This window comes from Hylobates moloch, unplaced genomic scaffold (assembly GCF_009828535.3).
Source record: "Hylobates moloch isolate HMO894 unplaced genomic scaffold, HMol_V3 SCAFFOLD_36, whole genome shotgun sequence".
Taxonomy (NCBI): domain Eukaryota; kingdom Metazoa; phylum Chordata; class Mammalia; order Primates; family Hylobatidae; genus Hylobates; species Hylobates moloch.
The window spans coordinates 655,142-677,031 of NW_026652311.1; the positions used below are offsets into that span (position 1 = coordinate 655,142).

The 21,890-nt window shown below is 44.7% G+C and overlaps 1 protein-coding gene and 1 long non-coding RNA gene across 4 annotated transcripts in view; one reads left to right on the forward strand and one right to left on the reverse strand.

The window, feature by feature from the left end:
* The window catches only part of LOC116463426 (schwannomin-interacting protein 1), a 597,626-nt gene that overhangs the window by 114,052 nt on the left and 461,684 nt on the right, over positions 1–21,890 (reverse strand). The window contains exons 1-2 of one of the 3 annotated variants that reach the window (XM_032146524.2): positions 17,332–17,357; positions 16,176–16,877 (exon numbers count right to left, since the gene is read on the reverse strand). In XM_032146524.2, coding sequence (XP_032002415.1) covers positions 16,176–16,859 — 684 coding nt within the window. In that variant the 5' untranslated portion in view covers positions 16,860–16,877; positions 17,332–17,357. Of the gene's footprint in view, positions 1–16,175; positions 16,878–17,118; positions 17,202–17,331; positions 17,358–21,890 lie in introns of those variants that run through there. The other 2 variants (XM_032146523.2, XM_032146522.2) reach the window with 2 other exon arrangements.
* Positions 12,604–15,932, forward strand: LOC116463428 (uncharacterized). Its single transcript, XR_004246679.2, has 3 exons — positions 12,604–12,721; positions 12,796–12,991; positions 15,571–15,932. It is a non-coding gene; the product is annotated as an uncharacterized LOC116463428 (long non-coding RNA).

The following is a 21,890-nucleotide window of genomic DNA, read 5'->3' on the forward strand; positions in this document are numbered from 1 at the left end:
AGCCTCATCAAGTGGACGCATCTGAGCTGGCATCAGAGCACACAGGCACACCTGTGGCTGCAGCTGGATGCTGACATTTCAGCTCAGTGTCTGAATCTTGGTATTACCACCACCAGAGTCACAGGTTGAATCCCTATGGGGGCTAGTTAGCTGTGACCCTTTCCAAGGTCACTGGTGCCACCCTAGGTTATGCCCTGTCATCCCATCCCATAAGTGGACACTATGGGTCACAGAGGTAAAGGAGTATGGTGAGGGTGTGTGGGCAAGATGCCGAGACCAATGAGCCCTGATGTCTCTATGTAGGATACCAACTTGGCATGTTACATTTATGACCCTTTGAACATCTCTTTCACTTGATGTGTTTATTTCCTCACCACTGGAGGAAAATACAGGGGATTGGGCCAGATGAGCTTTTAAGGTCCATTACACCTTCGATATTTAATGATTGGGCAACAGAAATGTATTTATTAATACTGGGCCTTCAACTGTCATGGTTTGAACTTGAGTCCTAAGTCAAGAGACTGCCCGCTGTTATTAATTAGGGTTCCTGACTTGCAAGCAATTAAAACCAACACTGGCTAACAAACCCACAGAAGCAACAGGAGGCAGACACTAGAGCAGCGCTTTGGAAACAAGTAGAAACAAGGTCAGGAAGCAGAAGTCACAGCCATGGTCCCTTCATAGCATGGGTTTGGCAGCAGTCAACATTGCGAGGGCCTCCGACTGTCCCTGAGGACCTTGCTGCAAATTCTCTAGACATAAATTTCCTGGGAGCTCTTCCACCTGCAGCAGAGCCAGGGGAGGAGAAGGAAGTCGAGCTGAGGTTCCCAGGACATGAGTCAGCTACTTATAATTACTCTTCCACCAAAATCACACAAGACACGGAAGAGGTAGTCCCCCAAAAGGAAGCTGGGAGCTCTTAGGAAGGGTAACTCATGCTGGGTACCAAAACCCATGAACATCCATCACAGGAGGAAGAACCTAAGAATATAGAGGAGGGTATTTGCAATACCTCCCATCCTCCAGCACAGCATGTAATGAACTTCAAGAGAATATCTAAGTTGAAGGAGCTATTCAAATTACTGTGGTCCAGAAAACACAATTTTCCTGAAAGAAATGTTGAGTTAGTGCTATCATAATCCACAATATATTGAACACATAATTAGTTAAAAAAAATTTAACAAAAGGAAATTACTGCTCCTGTTGGCAAAACCAGATGCTCTATGAGAATTCACTGAGTCATGGGGACATCCTTCTATTTTTTTTTTTTTGAGATGGAGTCCATGGAGTCTCATGGACTGGAATGCCATGGTGCGATCTTGGCTCAGAGCAATCTCTGCCTCCTGGGTTCAAGCGATTCTCCTACCTTAGCCTCTCAAATAGCTGGGATTACAGGTGTGTGCCACCATGCCCATGCCCAGCTAACTTGTTTTTTTGTTTTGTTTTTTTTTTTGGTAGAGACAGGGTTTCACCATGTTGGCCAGGCTGGTCTCGAACTCCTGACCTCAAAGTGATCTGCCCACCCAGGCCTCCCAAAGTGCTGGGATTACAGGTGTAAGCCACTGCACCTGGCCGGGGACATCCTTCTATTGGCAACAAAACTATGCCTGATGCCCATTAGTGGTTTAGTTTTTGAAATTCTGACCATTCAATCAGTCAACAAATATTGAACATCCTGATGTGCCAATTTCCCTTCCCTTTTCCACTCCTGCAAGAGTCCTAAACCCTTTTCTATACCATTTCTAATCTGTTCCTCATGACTTAACCCCAGCCCTTTCACATCCTGAGTGGCATTTGTTCCACAGGTCGCTCACACCTCTGTGAGTTGCCTGTAACGTACCCTCTCCCAGGACTTCCACCGGACACTCACAGAGCCTTCACAATTCCACCAGAAACTTAACTTTAAAGAAGTAAACTACCAAGCTGAAAAGTTGTTTCCTACTTTAAAACAATAAAAAATCTGGATATCAGAGAGCAAATAACAAGTGAGAACTTGTGGCTGTCCACAGCCCAGATGGAAAGCAGGCTGTGGGCAAGTTTATTTCTACACTTAAGAACTCACAAAACAGCCCCCTCGCTCCCTCCTCCCTGACGAGAGGAGATGCACCCTCCACAGGGCGTGTGTGCACATATTTCTTTATCTGCCCCTTCACTCCATCTGTCTTCTCCAGCGGCAGCACCAGAGTTCCACCGAGGAGGGATACAGGCAAGGCAACCTGATTGGAAGAGGAGGCTAGAGACTTGTCTTCAAAAGCATTTACATAGCAAATATATTAGCACCATGTTTACTTAAATTTCATGCCTGTTTAGGATGGCTTTGTGGAGGGGCAGTGTAGAATGTGGAGGAACCTAACTCTCCCCTCCCTCCTCAAGTCACAGCCTATGAGGACATATTACTTATTACAGTTATCAAATAGTTTTAGTATACCCTTTTTAATTTCAAAGGCCAATATAAATCTCAATAAAGTTTGTAGGTTAGGTGATAGTATTGGGTAAATGTTCATTTCTTCTTGAAACATGAATAGCTTGAAAAATGTATCCTAGACATACAAGATACTAACATAAGGGGAAGCTGCTGAAGGCTATTTGAGAACTCTGTGTACTATCTTTGCAATTTATTTGCAAATCTAAAATTATTCCAAAATAAGTTTAAAAAAAAAAAACTAATATAAAAAACGTTTCCTGGCCAGGTGCGGTGGCTCACGACTGTAATCCCAGCACTTTGGGAGGCCAAGGCGGGGTGGATCACGAGGTCAGGAGAAAGAGACCATCCTGGCTAACACGGTAAAACCCCATCTCTTCTAAAAATACAAAAAATTAGCTGGGCGTGGTGGCGGGCGCCTGTAGTCCCAGCTACTCAGGAGGCTGAGGCAGGAGAGTGGCCTGAACCCGGGAAGTGGAGCTTGCAGTGAGCTGAGATCATGCCACTGCACTCCAGCCTGGGTGACAGAGCGAGACTCTGTCTCAAAAAAAACAAAAACAAAAACAAAAACAGTTTCCTGTTTTTCTAAAGAAAAGTGAATAAACATCCCAAAATTGTTTAGTTTATTTGGAATCTATGTTAACTTTATACTTAGAGCCAATAGTTCCAAAGAGGAAAAAAGAGTCCCAACTTTTATATTTTCAACAGGTCCTCCACTATATTATGAATGACAGCTACAATTAAATAAAGTCTCAATATGACTAAGTTTCATTAGATTCTGCATAACAAGAAATTTTATAAAGACTCACCGCCACACCTTCGAATTAAATGGTCTCAGATGAATTTCTAGCAGATGAAACAGCTGAGGCCACATATGTGTGTGTGTTTATATTTCAGATACTCTGTTCTTAAAGAGTTCTTCCCTTTTTATTATTCATAAATAATAAAAAATAAATCATGACACAGTTCCCTGACTACAAATAACAAATCAATTTTTGAACTGCTTTGAAGATGAAAGAGAAAAGTAAATGCTAAGTAATGGGATGTGTATAAAAATTAAGTGAAATAGAGGTGTGTAGTGGGTCGTGTTTTTTTCCTTTGGATGTTATTATTTCTAATTATTTTAAGCACTGAAAGGAGAAAAAAAAAAGCTACTCTGGTGTCAATAAATAAGAACAACACTCCTTCATGGGTTTTCCTCCTGAAGATCCCTTACTTCTACAATCTCACCGACCTCTTGGCAAATGGTCCCACCTTGCCCCAACTTATCCTCATTTCAGGTAAGACATTTAGCCTCTTTGGATCTCAGTTTTCTCGTACGAAAAGTGAGGAGGTTGGATTAGGAGCAAGATGGGTAACTGGTAGCCTAGGGGCAGTATTCTGGACAGCAGATATTTGTTAGTCTCACAAATGTATATGTATGTTTGAAGTTGTTTGCCAATATGTAATAGTCAAGATAGTTCTCATAACATCTCAGGCTTGGATCTTGGGCTTCTCCTGACACATCAGAACACTGAGACCATGTTCTGGCATGGCACGAAGTCAGGGGGCAAGCAACAGCAGCTGCCCCTTTACCCCTAGGACATACCCTCCAGGACACCATGGTCCTCTCCCACTGGGCCCACTGCTCCAACAGGTTATCTACGTGACCTCTGGAAGCATCCGAGTTTACCACCCTTGCTCTGGACTCCCTCTTGGCTCTAATATTCTCATTCCCAGTGGGATTGTTTACTAAAAAAAGAGAGCTTTAATTTGGCTTTCAACACACTGGAACTCTATAGAGGTTTTAGTCATGTGTTAGTACAGACACAACTGTTCATCTGCTTTGTTTAGAGTTTCTATATGAGACACAAGAAAAATAAATCTAATATTTAGATCACTATACCACAGTAGAGCAGGTATTCAAAATGTTTTAAAGTTACTGCTGCCTAAAGTTGTTCTTCTAGAATGAGCTCTTATTTTAAAAGCTATTTGGGTCAGATGATGGGGTCACTGTAAGATGGATAACAACTCTAACAGATTACTGGTTATACAGTTCGAGTGTTCAAAAATACAATTCCAGTGGTCTACTCTCTTACTCCTTGCCGAACCAATTTTAGAGTGGAAACAAAAAGGACAGAGCACTGGGCAACCCACTCGGGTCCCCTTCCACACTGTGGAAGCTTTATTCTTTTGCTCTTCACAATAAATCTTGCTGCAAAAAAAAAAAGCACTTAAGATGTAGTTGTTCAAAATAAAATGTCAGACTAGGTCAAAATGGACCAAAAATTATGTAAGACTGCATAAAGAAAAAAAATTGTCTGCAATTTTCATTAAGTAGGGTAATTTTTAGCTACTGGTATCATGAAGAGAAAAACAGGAGACTGAATTGATTCTGAAACTATTTGAAAACATGTTATTTTTAGGAGTGTAGATTAGCCTTTAGGTTCTTTTCTAAGATGATACAGTACCAGTTTCCTAGAGGTTCAGACTCCTTTTATTTTGGAAATAAGTTTAACACTACTCTTTCTTTAGGTGGGGAAAATAGGTAAAAGCTATTATGCTGCTGGACTTGACATTAAAAATACCCTGGCATTTCAGAGCACAGGAGCTTTTCTGCTTTTGTTTTTATTTTTTAGTACTCTAACCTCAAATCTAAATTTACAACACTGCCGGAGATCTTAGGAATTATGAGGAAATTACCTCATTCCCTTTAAACTTTTTCAGAAAGCAAAGTTCTCTCCATATATGGCAAACCAAGAAGGAAGCAGAATCAAGTTACATTCATTTAGGAGCTGCCAGGACTTACCAATTGTTTTGTTCCAGGCACACCTACAACCCACGTGTGAGCAGGCCAACCCTGGCACAGCTGGGTGGCTAGGGAGTGCCTGCCCTCACCTCTCCAACATCAAGCAGTATAAGAGTGGGCCTGGCAGGGGGTCCTGGCCACCAGAGGCACCCTGTGCTAGATGAGCCACTTTCTTAGGGACGTTGAATTGGTAACCTGCACAGGAGAGAAAGGCGAAACAGGCAGGCTGAGGACCACAGTGGGGAGATCTCAGAGGAGGAAGCAAGGGGCGTGTGCTGCTGAGGGGCAACAGCATGACCCAATCAGCTGGGGTATGCCCAGGGAGGCACGGACAGACCATCCGCTGTCTGCAGGCCTGGCTGGGAGGCTGCAGAGATGGTTTCTGCCGTTTCCCAAGCATCCTGAAAAGCATCCCCATCAGCCTGTGGCAAACGGAGAATCACCTGCCTCTGCACCTGGAAAGGCCCAACCCCACACACTTTCTTAATAGAAGCTTTTTGTAATACTTTGTAAAACAAAAACAAAAAACTAACTCTGTGAATAACTAAGACATTTATTTCTATAAGGCAGAGTTTTGAAGAGATCAATCATCTCAGACATGGGCAATAAAACCCTCTTGAACTGATGAATTTGCAGAAATCAGCTGCAGACTAATGCACTGCTTCTTGGAATCCATAAAAATTGAAGCTTTTTGTTTGGGTCTACTATGCTAATATCCCAAGGAAGAAAGATGCACAGTCACTTTCATGAACCATAAATACTAAGAAGAGACTCTGAGAAATGGAAGAAAAAAAAGAAAAAAAATGATTAATGTGATATTGCTGATGATGGATAAGCCAAAGAGGTTATTTGATTACACATAAATATGAAATGTTTGGGTGGAGATACAGAGGCATCAGTAAAATGTACAGATACGGCCGGGCGCGGTGGCTCACGCCTGTAATCCCAGCACTTTGGGAAGCCGAGGCGGGTGGATCACGAGGTCAGGAGATCGAGACCATCCTGGCTAACACAGTGAAACCCCGTCTCTACTAAAAATACAAAAAATTAGCCGGGCAAGATGGTAGGCGCCTGTAGTCCCAACTACTCAGGAGGCTGAGGCAGGAGAATGGCGTGAACCCCGGGGGGCGGAGCCTGCAGTGAGCCAAGATCGCGCCACTGCGCTCCAGCCTGGGCGACAGCGAGACTCTGTCTCAAAAACAAAACAAAACAAAATGTACAGATACAAGTGGCAATAATTGGAAAACCTGATACACAAAATCAGACCAAGAAAGTTGGTAACTTTAGCTTTCAGTAAGTTTGGCTTTAATACAACCTCATGTTGGTTAGAGGTAGCAAAAAAATGGGTTTACAAGTACCTTTTAAAAAACTATCAACCTGGGGCTGAACAAAACACTAGTTGGGATCATTCCCACCACCTGGGCTTTTCCTAGCCTAAACAACATCTTTTGAACTACCTACACTTTATGGGAAATACACCACAAGAGTAGGGAAAAAATGAAAATAACATAAAATGATGCAAATATTGAAAAATCGGTCAGTGGAGAGAAAAAATTAGATTAAGTATATGCATAAATGAGAACAGATAAAGACAAGTGATAAAGATCAGTGACAGAACATGCTTGACATAATTATTTAACAGATAACATACAAAGGGCAACAATTACTTTTTATTTTATTATTTTTTTATCTTCCATTTTCAGAGGACAGGAAGATAATTCTTCACAAAAGGGAAGTAGTAGCCAAAACTAAGACAAAACAAACACACAAACAACAAAAAGAAGCAAGAGCATCTGAGAAACAGGGAGAGCTCTTGCAGATTTGAAGAGAGACTTGGTAAGTGAAGGATTATTACAACTATCCTGGATGTGAAACAAATAATTAAGGACAGTTCAGCCCTACAAATTTAACTGGGGAAATACACAAATAAAAATCCAAATGTATTTCCCTGTCCTTATATTCATTTTTCTATTTCTTGCTCTCACCAGAGAACACTCAAAAACACTACAAATCAGCAAGCCTTTTAAATTCTAAGTACAAATAAGTGGCATACAAGTGGAATAAGAAATTCTCACACATATTCTAACTATGCCAGGCATCTTAATCTAGACTATTTTATGGGCTGCTTCTGAACCCCACAAATACTCTTCCTACTAGTCTTTTCTTGGTTTTGTTATTTCTCCTTTTGGAGGGTACTCTTTAGATAGAACAAAATCTGTCTTCACTTGTGGGGTGAGCCACACAGAGATCTTCTCTCCGCTAGCTTTCTATCATCCAGGGAGGGCACTGTTCTATTGCTAGAAATACACACAGTGATGAGCTGAAGTTTAAAAGGAAGAAAGCAATTTTATAATTGTTCTGACAACATAGTTTTAAAAAAATCAACGAAATGAAATCTTTTCTATCGATTGATAAAAATTAGAATCTACTTCCAGTTTTGGAAGCTCTTAAATTATGAAAATGGATCTGTACTCCAAATTAAATTTGGGGAACACCCATTCTTTAAAAAAAAAAAACAATTTAAAAAGGTGGCATCTGCTGAAGCACTGAAGTGGGGCACAGGTCATTAAAAGTGGGAATTAGGAGTCGGGTGACTTGAGGCTGGGTCAGGCTTGGGCTGAGGAAGTTGGGTGAAGACGTGTAATCTTCATAGACCTCAGTTTCCTCCTTTGAAAATAGCATTTGATGAGATGATCTCCCAGAATCCCTTTCTATCTCTAAAATCCTATTACCCTTCTATTGAAAATGCTCAATTTCACAATTGACACTTGAATTTCTACAAAAGTTTAGTGCAAAATAGTCTCCCTGTAAGTGACAGTAGAAAGTGCATTTGTGCTGAGAGCACAGAAAGCATCAAGCAACTAAGGAAAAGCACCTGCAAACGCCCTTTTCATTAAAACACTAAGGACCGATTTTCAAAAGTAAGAAAACAAGACCATTCATCTCTTCAGCGACAGAGGTCCAGAAATAAAAACAAATTGCTATTAAAATGCAAATGTAGGCTGGGTGCGGTGGCTCACGCCTGTAATCCCAGCACTTTGGGAGGCTGAGGCAGGCGGATCACCTGAGGTCAGGAGTTCGAGACTAGCCTGGCCAACATAGTGAAATCCCGTCTCTAGCAAAAATACAAAAATTAGCCAGGCATGATGGTGGGTGCCTGTAATCCCAGCTACTCAGGAGGCTGAGGCAGGAGAATCACTTGAAGCTGGGAGGCGGAGTTTGCAGTGAGCTGAGATTGTGCCACTGTACTCCAGCCTAGGCAACACAGTGAGATTCCGTCTCAAAAAATAAATAAATAAATAAAATGCAAATGCAATATCACAGTATTTGGATAAGCTTTTAAGAAAGGACCTGGAATTACCACTTTAGCACTAATAAGAAAGTTTATAGTGTAGCAACTTTGAGTAAATTAAAGAACTAAAGAGAAAGGCTGGCACAAAATACATTAACCAACCAGATAACAACTGTATATAAAATGTCCACACTTCAGGGAATGTGTAATGTGTAATATGTGTTTAAGGGGGAGGGGGGACTTAAGATAGTTGGACTGTTAAAAGACATACCCAGAAGAAGACAACAGAGAATTCAAGATAAAAGTAGTTATGGGCCGGGCGTGGTGGCTCACACCTATAATCCCAGCACTTGGGAGGCCAAGGCGAGTGGATCACTTGAGGTCAGGAGTTCGAGACCAGTCTGGCCAACATGGAGAAACCCCATCCCTAAAAAATTAGCTGGGCATGGTGGTGGGCACCTGTAGTACTACCAGCTACTCCGGAGGCTGAGGCATGAGAATTGCTTGAAACCGGGAGGTGGGGGTTGCAGCGAGTCGAGATTGTGCCACTGTACTGCAGCCTGGGTGACAGAGCGAGACTGTCTGAAAAAAAAGTAGTTATGATGTCACCAAAAGAGCTGGGAACCAAAATCAGAAATTGATGAGTCTGGCCTGATTTTTGTTAGGTGTGAGATTTCTGTCAGGAATGCCAGCAAGGAGTCTGGAACTGGAAATGCAGGCAGAGCAGGAAGGGATGGAGGGAGGTGAGGTGATGTCAGTGGTGAGATGTTCAAGAAGCTCTTCAAGTGTGATGAGAATATCTGCCTCTGTTTTTTAGATGTGCATCCTGAAAATTTTCCTGAGGATGTCTTAAAGGTCCACTATGTGCAAACTAATTGGTAGGCAAAGATTTATTTTAATCAAACTACATTTTCAAAGACTGTTCTAAAATACAATGCTCCATCCAATAATAACTTAATTGTATATACACATAGATAGCCCCAGAACTAATGGTATATTTTCAAAATTTTAAGAATTGTTTACATATGGTTTGCCTGCAACCTAACTTAAAAAAAAAAAAAAAAACAAAGACAAAAACCTAACCGTATTTCTTTGAAGTCTAGAGTACATGCCAGTAGACAGAGCAGCCTTTGCAGCTCTTAAGCAAAAATCATCATAAATAGGAAAGTAGGCAAAGAACTTTTCATTATAGTACTAGATATTTCAAGGTAAAAGGTTGAAACACAGAATACATTTCACCCTGGTAATTTCCAGTTACAGTAAAAAGAAGAAAAAATTTTAACACTGTCATGTCATGCTCTCTAACTAACAGGAATAAGTGATAGCTGCATTCCACACAGAATGTTTTCAATGCTGTGCCCCAGGCTGCAGAATCACACAACTTATTAAACTTATAAACTTTACTATATTTTGTAGGAATACTAAAGACATCTTAATTCAGTCTACAAAAACAGACACTTATGTAATTTAAACATAGCCCAAGTAACTAAAGAAATAAACTACTCAGCCATTCAAGCTACTTTAGTAGTGTGTCGTTGATGGGGAAGAAGTAACTGGGCTGTAATTCTTACAGAATAATACATTGAAAATAACCTATAATTAGTACCATTCTAGGAAGAAATGTAGGTAATTTAAAAAGTGTGCTACTAGCTAATAATATAAACAAATAAAAAGACACATTATTTTCAAGTACTTTGGAAATAACTTCGTCAGAAGAATTTGCTTTCAATTAACGTGTCAATTAAAATTATTCTTATCTTCTCATTAAATGAGGAAAATGCACCTGTCAGAGGCACTAAAAATAATAAAACTGCACTTAAAATGTGTTGAGTCTACAACTAGAGCTCTTCTCTAATTTAAAAATGATTCCTTTCCTTTTTTAAACAACAGGAGTAAAGACTGGTTGGATGTGACAAGTGATCTCCTTGCTCTCTTGTTGTTTTCTCTTAAGAAGGAGGGAGCAGCCGCCCAGCCACCTGAAGGGAGGTATCCTGGAAAGCAGGATGCAGATGGAATAGGGCAATAGGAAAAAGGGGAAACCTCTTTCAGTGCTTTAAGCATCATGTGATGGCAAAGTAAAATAGTACTTCCTTGGAAGACAGTTAGGCAGCTTCTTACACAGGTAAACATACACCTACCATGTGATCCAGCCGTTCTTATTTCTAGTTATTCACCCAAGAGAAATGAAAGTGTATATTCAGGCCGGGCACAGTGGCTCACACCTGTAATCCCAGCACTTTGGGAGGCGGAGGTGGGTGGATCACCTGAGGTCAGGAGTTCGAGATCAGCTTGACCAACATGGTGAAACCCTGTCTCTACAAAAATACAAAAATTAGCCAGGCATGATGGTGGGTGCCTGTAATCCCAGCTACTCAGGAGGCTGAGGCAGGAGAATCACTTGAACCCAGGAGACGGAGGTGGCAGTGAGCCAAGATAGCATCATTGCACTCCAGCCTGTGTGACAAGAGCGAAACTTTGTCCCAAAAATAAATAGATAAAATGTATACATGAGTGTCCATAACAATTTTATTTGTAATAGCCAAAACCTAGAAACAATGCCTGTGTCTATCAACAGATGAAAATGGTATATCCACAAAATGGAACACTACTCAGCAAGAGTTCGAATGAACCACTGATACATACAATAACATGGATGAATCTCAAAATAATCACTTTTTGAGTGAAAGAAGCCAGACAAAAATCCATACATAGTGTGATTCCACTTATGTTAATTTTAGAAGACATAAACTAATCTATAACATAGAAATCAGATCAGTTGGTTGCCCAGGGACAAGATGGTGGTATTACAAAGGAGTGCAAGGATACTTTGGGGATGCTAAATATGTTCATTATCTTGATGTTCATGATGGTTTCACAGGTGTGTCAAAACACATACATATGCCATACATATGTCAAAACTCATCAAATTGTACATTTTAAATATGTAGAGTTGATGTATGTCACTTATACCTTAATAAAGCTTTTTATTTTATTATTCTATTCTACTCTACTCTACTCTACTCTACTCTACTCTATTCTATTTTTGAGACGAAGCTTCACTCTTGTCACCCAGGCTGGAGTGCAATGGCGTGATCTCGGCTCACTGCAACCTCCGCCTCCTGGGTTTAAGCGATTCTCCTGCCTCAGCCTCCCCAGTAGCTGGGATTACAGGCGCCCACCACCATGCCCGGCTAATTTTTGTATTTTTAGAAGAGACAGGGATTCACCATGTTGGCCAGACTGGTCTCAAACTCCTGATCTCAGGTGATCAGCCTGACTTGGCCTACCAAAGTGCTGGGATTACAGGCCTGAGCCACCATGCCTGGCCAATAAAGCTATTTTTAAAGAAAAGCATCAAAATGGGCTGAGTCTCCAGAGACAGGAAACAGGCTAGACATGGAGGAACACATCCCCTGAAGGAGAGGAAGCCTCGGGGAAAAATACAGAGAAAAAGATGTGTAATTATATTCCATTTAGGAGGAAGAGTACACTGAGGCAGTGGCCCCCCCATCCCACTTGCTGACAGGTCCACAGAGCCTTTTGAACAGGAGCAAGAGGGCTACAGTGATGTACTAAGGTCCTGGAGAAGCAGAAGAGAGAAAGCTGACTGTCTGTGGCCCGCTCTCATAAGAGGGAAAACTGTCCAGTCCTGTGCACCAGAGTTACAGTAGGCAAGAAGATAAGAATTTAAGAGAAACATGAACTTCTGTAAGCAGGATTCCTAATCTGACATCAAAGGCATCAACCCCAGAACCTTTCTTTACTCCATCTATGGCCCTTGAATTTAATAAGAGTGTTCACCCACAGGAGGGAATACAAGCCCAGGGCAGGACTGTGAGAAGCACACTGACACCAGATGAGCAGGGGCTGCCCATGGAAGGGGCACTTCTGGGAGTAGTTCCGGTTTTCGGGTAAAGCCCCTCACCCTCTCTGCATGTTTCAAGCATTTATTTGTGTCACGCACAATGGGAACTACTGGGGATATGGCTGCCCCAGGTGCTGACATCACAGTGGAGGGCTGGGCCAGGTGCTGGAGGTCTGTCTTGGGCCCCCAGCTCTGAGACGGAGCAAAGATCCAGTCACTAGAGTGTTTCCATCAGGACTCCTCAGGCCCTTCCACGCTCTGACACCAAAGATAGTTCCTGACAGCATCCAAGCTCATCACCCTCCACAGATACCAAGAGAGAGATTAGTTTTCTAAACCCATCACAAAGTGAAAGTCAGTGCTAGGTTTTAAATCCCACCTAAACATTATAAGTTTTTAAATTTGCCTCTCAATCTTCCTTGAATTAGGGATAACTGATTGTCATCCCATTTTTGAGATCTCAGTCATCCTTCTGCGTGCATCACCACAACTGAGAGGAAGGAAAGAGCACTGGATGTGGAGTGAGGAGACATGGATTCTGTTACTACCCTGCTCTGCAGAACCCAACAGTATGTCATTGAAACAAAACAATACAAAACCCTGTCTGCAAAAGAAGACTCATAAGTAAGGGTGTTTTGATGATTTCCCAGTTTACTTATGTCCTTAATTCTAAGGAAGTGCAATAAGGGACTTGTCAATAGGAAACCCTGTTAAGTTTCAGGGAGGTGGGAGCTCCTTCCTTTCCTTTTACTTCAAATTATTTTAAGCATTAAAAAAACGGGGGGGCGGGGGGGAACTAGTCTGGTGTCAGAAGAAAGAACAAAACCCTGTTCATAAGTTTCTCACTGTGTCTGAGGCAAATCACTTAACCTCTCTGGGATTCAATTTTCTCAACTGTAAAATGGGAGTTGGATTAGATGTGGGTTGTGTTGTTATTATAAACATTCATTCATTCATTCATTCATTCATTCAATATTTGAGAACCTACTCCATCCAAGGCATGTTCCAGGCAATAGGTTATAGAGTTAAAAAACAGGCAAGAACCTTGCACTCCCGCCTACATTTCAGAGGGACCAAAAATAGAGAACTAAATAAGATAATGTCAGATAGTGACAAACACGAAGAAAACAATACGCGAGGAGTGCTTGAGTTGGGGTGGAGTGCTGTTACTTTACTTTAGGAAGGGTGGTGGGGGACAGCTTCTCTGAGCTGTAAGAGTTGAGCTGAGTCTGGAATGATGAGAAGGAACCAGACACTTGCTTCCAAGCAGAGGTAACAGAAGGGCAAAAGCCCTGAAGTAGGAATAGGCTTACTTGGTGAAGAGAAGCTATCCCCTTTTCATTGTATACCCCATTCGAGTGGTGTGTATTAATGCCACTTAAATATATTCATACAAGACATTTTAAAGAGGAGTAAAATATCATTGGATTTGAACAGTTCCTTCAAGGCAGGCTTTCTCTTCCACACGGCTCCTTTGTTCTTCTCCGGTTTCTGTCCTCATGGTCATAAATTCCCTTACTTACTCCAGGCAGCACTAAACAGGATTTAAGTCAGTGGTTTTCAATCTTTTATAACAGCGACCCATAGTGAGAAGTAAACTTTATGTTGCAACCCACCATACATATAAAACTAAAGTTTTAAAAATTACCAACTTTACTATGACTCCCTGCAATACACTATCATACATTCTGTTTTATTTCATTTTTTTTAAATGCTAAGGTGATTTCATGGGAAACTTACTGTTTGAAAAACAGTATTCTAAACCAACATTGACTAGTAATTTTGTTCAAACACAAACCAAAACATGAAAAAATCCAGCATTAACCTCAAATGCCACCTCCTTCTCCCTTTTTTCTGTATACATCCTTGCTTTGACACAATGAAATCTAAATTTCTCTGTGTAACTTGTAGAGGAAATGACCAGAAGGGGCATTTCCAGGAAAGCTGGAAGTGAAGGAAAGAAACCCAAATATGCAAATATTCAAACTGTTCACTAGGTGAGGATACACCATTGGTTTCAAAGACTGCCCAAGAAGGAAAGATCCATAGTCTTCACAATAACCAGAAGATGTGTTGGGGGTAGGGGTATGAGGTGGTGATAGGTAAGCCATCAAATTTTAAGTTCCTGGAGGGAATGCAGTCTGTATCCCTACCTTCCCTCATCAGAATTTCAGCCCCATGTGGACTGATGTGCAACTACAGCACTCAGAACCATCCCCAGCACACAACACATACATGGGTGCTCAAAAACAATTTGTTCCACAACTTTTGAATAATGGAGCTCATTGTCACCATCAAACCCTAACTTTGCATGCATACCCAAGTACTAAATTTTCCTGGAATGTATAAATGTCATACAATAGTAAACTAACTTCCTGCTTATTTCCCAGTCATTGTTAAGCCCAGGTATTAATGAGTTATTTTTCTCAAGCACAAAGTGGGAAAAGGATATTTTCTACTGCAAGGTATAAGAGATAGTATTGACTGTAATGGAAAGATTCCGCGTCTGTTAATGGCCATGGTAAACTCCTAAACAGCTGGGATTAAAATGAGTATGTTAATTTATTAAGTAGTTTCCCAAGGGAAACTAACCAGCAGGCTCTGTCAGCCAAGGGCGCTCTCTGATAGAACCATGGCAATTTCTCTGTGAAACACAGTTACCATCCTCACCCCTGAAGTCAGAGTGCATGCACCCAATTTTCAGGAGTCCCGGGGTCCTGGTGTCGCAAAAATTACACCCGCAAGGCAAGCATTTTCCCACCTGCCACACAGCTGCCACACACAGAAAGCAGCTCCTTTCAACTATGCCCTTCAGCCCTAATTAGGGTCATCATTAACGATTTCAAATTACAACTGTTGCTTTATCTCAAAACAGAGCTAAACAGGGGAGTTACATTCATGGTGGTTTTCTTTTAAGTCATTTATCTGCTCTTCTCTCAGGGGCAAAAAAGATGTTGAGACAAGTGTGAACCTGCCAGAGCTTCTCATTATAGATGCAGCCCTCCTCTCCTCCCTCCCGCTTTTCCACTCCAGCACCCCTCCCTGTCTGGCTTTCCTGAATTGAGGCAGTAGCCTCCGGTAAGAAACTGTAAGTGGCTCCGTTATCAAAACAAGGAGGGATTCACAGCAGAGGGAGTGTGTCAGGCGACCCAGGGAAGAACCCCTCCCTTCTCCTGACAGGTCCATTTACCCCGTTCCCTCAGGTCAACAATAACTCGGGTTTCATAAAGGAAGAAAGTCTTAGAGGAGGAAAATCAACCCATTCAAATACAGGAGCATCTGCTTAACGCAAGACGGAACGAACCCCGCTGCCAGACCGGTGGTGTGGGCAGGCGAATGTGTGCGTGTGCATAGGAACAAGCCTATATATGGATGAGACATTAGTAGCAACGAGAGGAGAGCCACCACGATTGACAAAGCCACAACTATTACGATTTGAAATATCCCCCGCAGGCACTGACTTTTGGTGCCAGAATCTCCCCGGATTTATTTTCAGGCAAGTGACTCACAACCTGGTCTCCATAAGTAATTCCATTAAAATGAGTCGCCGGTTCCACTAACCCGAGTTTCCGCTGCCCTCTGGCTGCTCCTCCTTCCTCTCAGCCCATCCTGCAAACCCAGACAGCTCACAGACCGAGCAACCTTATCCCCAGGGGAGCAGACGGCAGGCTCTCCGGCCTGGCCCCCACCCTCGAGGAAGAATGAATGGGGCCGCGGGCGGGCAGGAGCGCAGGGAGGGGGCGTGCGGGCTGTGCGCGGGGTGTGTACGCGTGTGTGCGCGCGTGGGCACGCACCCCGGCCAACTTACGGAGGTGGAGTTGGTCCTCGCCTGGCCCTGGTTCCGTACCTCCTGCTCCCGGAACTGCAGCCCGGCCAGATGCTTCTCCAGCGCCTCCCAATCCATAGGTGGCACCGGGGGCTCTTCAGGGACGCAAGTCCCGCCGTCTGGGGGCTGAAGGCAGAGCCCACCAGCCGCCGGGCCGCGGCCACTGCGCCGGCCCCCAGCCGGCTGGGGCTTTTGGATCGCCCGGCGGGGGCCCCGGGAACTGCTCGGCCGGCCAGCCACCACCACGTTGCCATTGTGCCTGAAGTCCTGGGGGTCGTGCTGGTGGAGGTTGCCGTTGGGCACCGGGGGCGGCATGGCGGTGGTGGCGCTCCTGCCCTCGCCGCCGCCGCCGCCGCTGCGGGTCCTGGAGCTTACGTCCCCCGGTTCCCGGGCCGGACAGCGGCCATCCCGGTACCCTCGCTGGTCGCGCTCGTCCTCCTCTTCCTCCTCCTCCCCGTCCTCCTCCGGCGCCCACTCATCAATCACCTTCTTCTGGTAGACCGGGAAGGGCTCCTCATAGTCCTCCAGAGCAGACACCAAGTCCAGGCTGCCCCCCGGCGACGATGAAGATTTGCACTCGGAGCAAGGGGTCACTTTCGTGGAGTTGGACTGTGAACTGGCGCGGCTGCTGCTGCTGCTGCTGCCGGCGTCACTGCCTAGATCCATCCCATCCTCTCGGTAATCCTAGGGGGAGGAAGTAGAGAGAGTGAGCCGCTGGGCCGAGCCTGCTCCAGCCTCCCGCCGCCCGCCGCCCGCCGCCCGCCGCCCGCCGCAAATGCCCCGGCTCAGTGCCCCGCACCCTGCGCCCACTGGGTCAGAGGTGCATCCCCCAAGGAGGCCTGGGGGCGGGAGCCAGCACCAGCCTGAAGCTTCCCTCCTGCCCGCCTTTCCTCTCACACAACCAGACTTCCTGCCGGTAACTAACCCTCAAATTAGCAAAGGGGTGCCCAGCCACCAGCGCGCACACTTTTCATAAGAGGGACCCCGCGGCGCGCGCAGACTTTGTATTAACCATTTTGCGCCGGGCGCGCCCCTTTACCCCGCCCCAAGGATTCTCCGAGAACCAGACTTTCCCAGGAAATTATAATTCCCTGGGGGCGGGAACTGAGAAGGGGGTGGGCGGCTACTAATTTCGCACCTCGCTCTAGGCGCTGAGACCACCCCCCGCCCCGGCCCGGCCCCGCCCCGCCCCGCCCCTTCCCCGCCCGCGGCTGGGAGACCGGGTTCGCGCGCGAGCTGAGCTTTACTTTCTAAGGAACCGCTGACAGTCGGAGGTCTCACTCCCGCCTCCGCGTTTCCCTGGCCGGCCCCTCCTCCCACCTGCCGGAAGGCTTGGGGTGGGGGGCGCTCTCGGCCCGCGCCGGGCAGGGTGGTCCCCCGACTCCCCAAAAGGTGTGCCTGGCCGGGGCGCGGCAGCAAGTCGCTGCAGGCGCCGTCACCGCCCTAGGGGAGGGAGGACGCGCCCTCCTGGCGGTGGAGCCGGTCCCGCCACCGAGCATGCCCAGAGGCTGCCGGGCGCGGCGCAGTCCGCAGTCCCGGTTTTCGCGGCAGCAGGCTGGAGCAGGAGGCAGGCTGGGATGGGGTTGGAGGGGCCCAGGATAGGCCCAAAAGAAGGGGGCGCTGGGCGTTAGGGACGCAGGTCCAGCCAGTTAGCAAGGGCGGCGCGCTGGGGAGAGTGGTGTATTTTGACGCCGACGCCCGTATTTTCTTGGCGTGCCTCAAGCAGTCTCTGCGTGACTCGTTACCCCGCCGAAGCCACCCGGCACCCCAAAGCACGAGCCTGGCGCCTCCTATTCCACGCGGAAGTGTCCGAGTGACCCTGTGAAGGACCTTCCTCCCCTCACACACGCACATACACAAGCCCACGTGGGAGCCCGAGTGACGTATGCTCGGTGGTCATGCACCATCATTTCCCTTCCACCTTCCTCCTCGCCGCTTCCTCTCCCTCCACCGCGCAGCTCCAGCCGCCCTGCCGCCGCCGCATCCCCTTCCAAGTTCAGGCTGTGGGTGGAACCTGTTGCTTTAGCTCACGTTTCCTTTCCTCTCCGGGCTGAACGCTGAGGATGACCTCAGCAAGGTGTGTGTATGGGGAATGGAGGGTAAGTGCGAGAAAGGACTCCTGTCTGGCGAGGAGACAGGGGAAGCGGGTGGGGGCGAATGTTCTAAAGGGTTGGACGAGCCACCAGAGACTCTTTCCGCCACCTCCAATCAAGGGGACTTTGAAGGAGGGGAAGAGGGTGCCCCTGGCACATCCGCTGCCTTTGCTTCCTTACATATTTCAGGTACCTGAGTCAAACCTATGCTGGCGTTTTCAAAAACGTACGGGCTGCCTGAGTCTGGCAGCTAATCTCCTTTGGAAGAAGGTTCTATTAAATGAAAAATACCAACACTTGGAAAAACATAGATGCATCACAGAGCGCCTACTAAGGATTTCCTGTGAACCAACCATTCTGACCTGTAAGAACTGGGAAACTAAGAAAGGCCCTTTTCTCTGTGGTGATTGTGAAAAATACTACTTAATTTTATAACAAATCGGAGAGAACCAATTTTTCTGAACTTCCAGATTTGGGCCTATTGCTAATTATTCCCAATGAATTCTAGCCTGGACCAAATGAATTCCCTGGCGTGGCACAGTCCAGATGGAAGAACAGGGGAATGCATGGGATTCCTAAGTAGGGAGTGGCTGCCACCCTGAGGATTCTTCTAAGCCCTAGTGGGATGTGGTGCTGAGATCCTTTTTGAAGTGATTTCTGTGAGGCACGACTCTCCTGTCCTAGGTAGACCTGAGCCAGGGAAGAAAATCTAACCTTTCAACTCCTCTGGAAGCAGCAATCTTAGGAATAACTGGAAAAGGGGCCTTCTGGTCTGGCCAGCTCTTTTGTAAAACGGTACTGATGATTATTTAAATTGTCTTTTATGGTAACATCTGTAAACAGCCTGTCTTGTGCTCCAAATATGGTTTGACTTTGAGATTGCTGTGGAGCCCTGCCTGCCACTCCAGCGGGGTGGAGGTGGCCCTGTGAGTAGGAAGATGTAAGTAGGAAACATTTGGTGTGCTGGGAATTAGATAGCTGTTTTCCAGTTCACCATATGACCTGGCATGGCTTAGATCACAAAAAGCTCCCTGCTCTGTGGCAGGACACAGGTGGACAGATAAGTACTGATCACCTGGGGTGATGAGAGAGAGTTGTGGTTTCATTCCAAGTTTTGAACATTAGGACCTCCTCGGCCACCCACCCAGACTCCCTCTGAGCTCTGGGCACATCCCCCTGTTGCCCAGATGGTCCATGTTCAGGGAATGCAAAATAAGGCCTAAGAAAAATGTTTGGCAAAGTAAGTCTAGTGCCAAAAATGCATGGCATTTCAAAGCCAAATATAAACATCTTTGAATTACCTGTACTTTTAAATTATTTTCCGACCAGATAATTTCTGGATCAGATGGGAAAGTACCAGGTTTCCCTTCTTTTCTCTTCATGCAAGGTGCCTGACTAGCCCAGTTTCCTTTCTGTTTCCAGCCTTCCATCTCCTGCCAGGAACCCTCCCACTTTGGAACAGGAAGCCCTGCCAAATCCTAGGCCCAGCAACAGCCTGCAGATATGTCCAGCAAGATAGGGAGATGATTTGCAAAGTGATTGAAAGATTCTGTCTTCCTGTTTACAGGAACATTTTTTCAAGTTAGGAGCTTGGAGCTTTCAGACTTAGATTTGTCTCTTGAAACCTATGTAAATTAGACAGCAGAGGTGTGGGATAAGCACCTTCGTGCTCTGGCTCCAGCACCTTTCCCCATCAATCAACAAGTCCTGTCAATTCTACATAAGTACAAGGTCCCTCTCAAATACACATTGCCCCCACCCCAGTCTAGGCCGCTGTGTCCTGAAATTACTAAATAGTTTCCCGACTGATACCTGCCTATTCTCTTCATGCAGCCAGAGTGGCCTTACTAAAATGCAAATCTGAACAAGTTTCTCCCTTGCTTCATTAACTACTCCCCTACCCACCCAGGTCTGCTCACTGCTCTTAAACAAACTATTTCTCCTCCTCCACCCCACTTCTTTTGGTAAATTTTTACTCATCCTTCAAGTCTCAGCTTAAATGCTACTTCCTCAGGGAAGGCTTGCCTGATTCTCTGTACCTGCCCTTACTGGGTCAGGTGACATTGGCATGTGCCCATGACACTCACTGCATTTATCTTATGCACTGTATTGAGGTTGCTGTTTAATTGCTCATCTTCTCTACTAGACTCACAAGAAATACTTTTATATCAAGACATAGGCCAAACATTCATATAAAAATATATGCAAGGGAAAGAAAGTTTCATAAAACTCTTATTTTGTAAAATCATATGCGAATTCATGTAAAACTAAATCTGGTCACACCTTACTGCATTGACTTCCCAATCCTTAGATGGGTCAGGGCTTCTAGTGTGAAAAAAATACTCTAAATTCCATGAAGTGGGGGACAATTTCCCTCATTCACGGTAATTGGAATGGAATAGGAGCTTAATAGGTATGTGTTGCTGGAATTATTAATGATAATATCTAATTCATATAATCCTCGAAGATCCTATGAAGAAACTACTATTACCCCCACTTACAGATGAAGAGGCTGAAGACTGAGGTTAAGTAACTTGCTGAGTGTCAAAAAGCTGGTAAGGTAGATGGCAGAGCCAGGATTTGAACCTGAGTAGTTTGCATTCAGAATTCTTGTCCTAGTCACTCAGCTCAGTATCCTTTGGTCAAGGTGCATATGAATGAATTTACCCAGCAAAAATGTCAGAAAGGGTCTCCTTGCAGCTACTTCAAATAGATCTCAGTCTGCCCTGCAGAGGCTCCTTGGGCAGTATTTATGTCTGTGCAGTGAAGAAGGCATCTGGCAAGAACAGCTGTTCCCCTTTGCTCACACGTGCTCAACCTCCTTAACCACCAAGTCTAGCAATATTTAGCAAGTAGGGAGATTTAACTGTATAAAGGAAGAGTATAGATACTTCCAAAAATGCAATCTCATATTGTTATGAACTATGTGCTGTATATCCCCCCAGCCCCCAAAAAACAAATCCTTTAAAAAGAAAGCCACCATTAGATTGGGGTATTTATTTTGTCATCAATAGGAAACTGTCTAGATTAATACTCAAAGATAGGGGTAAGAAGATTGTGTTCCTCAGGGGTCAGTGCTATTTATAGGATTTTAATCTGTAAAGGCAACATTTGAGAAAGGACATGGTTGAAATATTTGAATCAAAGAGTATGAATAGACAGGAAAATATTTATTTGCAGAATTTCCAAACTAATTCTTATATTACTACCCCTGATGCTGAACCTTAAGTTGTGGCATTTAGAGTAATAAAGAAATGGCTGGCAAAGGGTTTGTATTTCATCTTTATTACATGAATTACATGCAGGTCACATGCAATACACAGATGTTCTCCTATTTCATCACCTGAATATAACTACATGGAGATATTTAACAGCCCTGTGGGGTAAAGTGTCCTGGATACAGAACATCTGGGGTTTGTTTCTGGCCCTATCTCTAACCAACTTTACGACCACAGATTCCTCATGAAGGAGCCCAGACACGTGATCACAGTGTTTGGCAAATAGTAACAATTAATTAAATGAATAAATAATGAGTGAACGAAAAAGCTACTTCCAGCTTGAAGAGTATGGATTTCATTCTAGAAACAATGAGAAATATAGTATA